This window comes from Myotis brandtii, unplaced genomic scaffold, assembly GCF_000412655.1.
Source record: "Myotis brandtii unplaced genomic scaffold, ASM41265v1 scaffold334, whole genome shotgun sequence".
NCBI lineage: Eukaryota > Metazoa > Chordata > Mammalia > Chiroptera > Vespertilionidae > Myotis > Myotis brandtii.
In genome coordinates, this window is record NW_005362885.1 from 961,112 (window position 1) to 961,629 (window position 518).

The following is a 518-nucleotide window of genomic DNA, read 5'->3' on the forward strand; positions in this document are numbered from 1 at the left end:
CTGCCAAGCTCTCCTGCCCTGGGAACACCTACCCTCGGGGCAGCAAGTGCTGCAGAGAGTGCCCGCCAGGTGAGCAGCCGGCCGTGGGGCAGGGGACGGGGACGGGGACTTGGAGGACGGGGGGAGGAGGGTGAGGGCAGGGGCCTGAGGAGGAGATGGACACAGGGATGGGGATGTGGGGCAGACACGCAGGAGGTGAAGGGCTGCGGGTGTCGTGGGACCGTGGACTCGGGGTGACAGGGTGGGTGACGCTCCAGGGTGGTGAGGGGCCTGGGACCAGGCCAGGCCTCGCAAGCCCAACGCCTACAGGGTTCGGGATGGAGAGCCGCTGCACCGACAACGAGGACACCAGGTGCAGCAAGTGCGAAACCGGCCACTACAATGAGGCCACCAACTACGAGCCCTGCAAGCCCTGCACGCAGTGCAACCAGCGTGAGCCCCCCAACCACAGGCAGAGGCGGCCCGGGGCCCCCACCACAGCCACAAACCCCAAACCACAGCAGGGTGCTCCGCCGGGG

The 518-nt window shown here is 68.7% G+C and overlaps 1 protein-coding gene across 1 annotated transcript in view; it reads left to right on the forward strand.

Moving 5' to 3' along the window:
- Positions 1-518, forward strand: part of TNFRSF4 (tumor necrosis factor receptor superfamily, member 4) — a 2,050-nt gene that overhangs the window by 1,077 nt on the left and 455 nt on the right. Inside the window, exons 2-3 of the mRNA XM_014543801.1 lie at positions 3-69; positions 310-432. Coding sequence (XP_014399287.1) covers positions 3-69; positions 310-432 — 190 coding nt within the window. The remainder of the gene's footprint in view (positions 1-2; positions 70-309; positions 433-518) is intronic.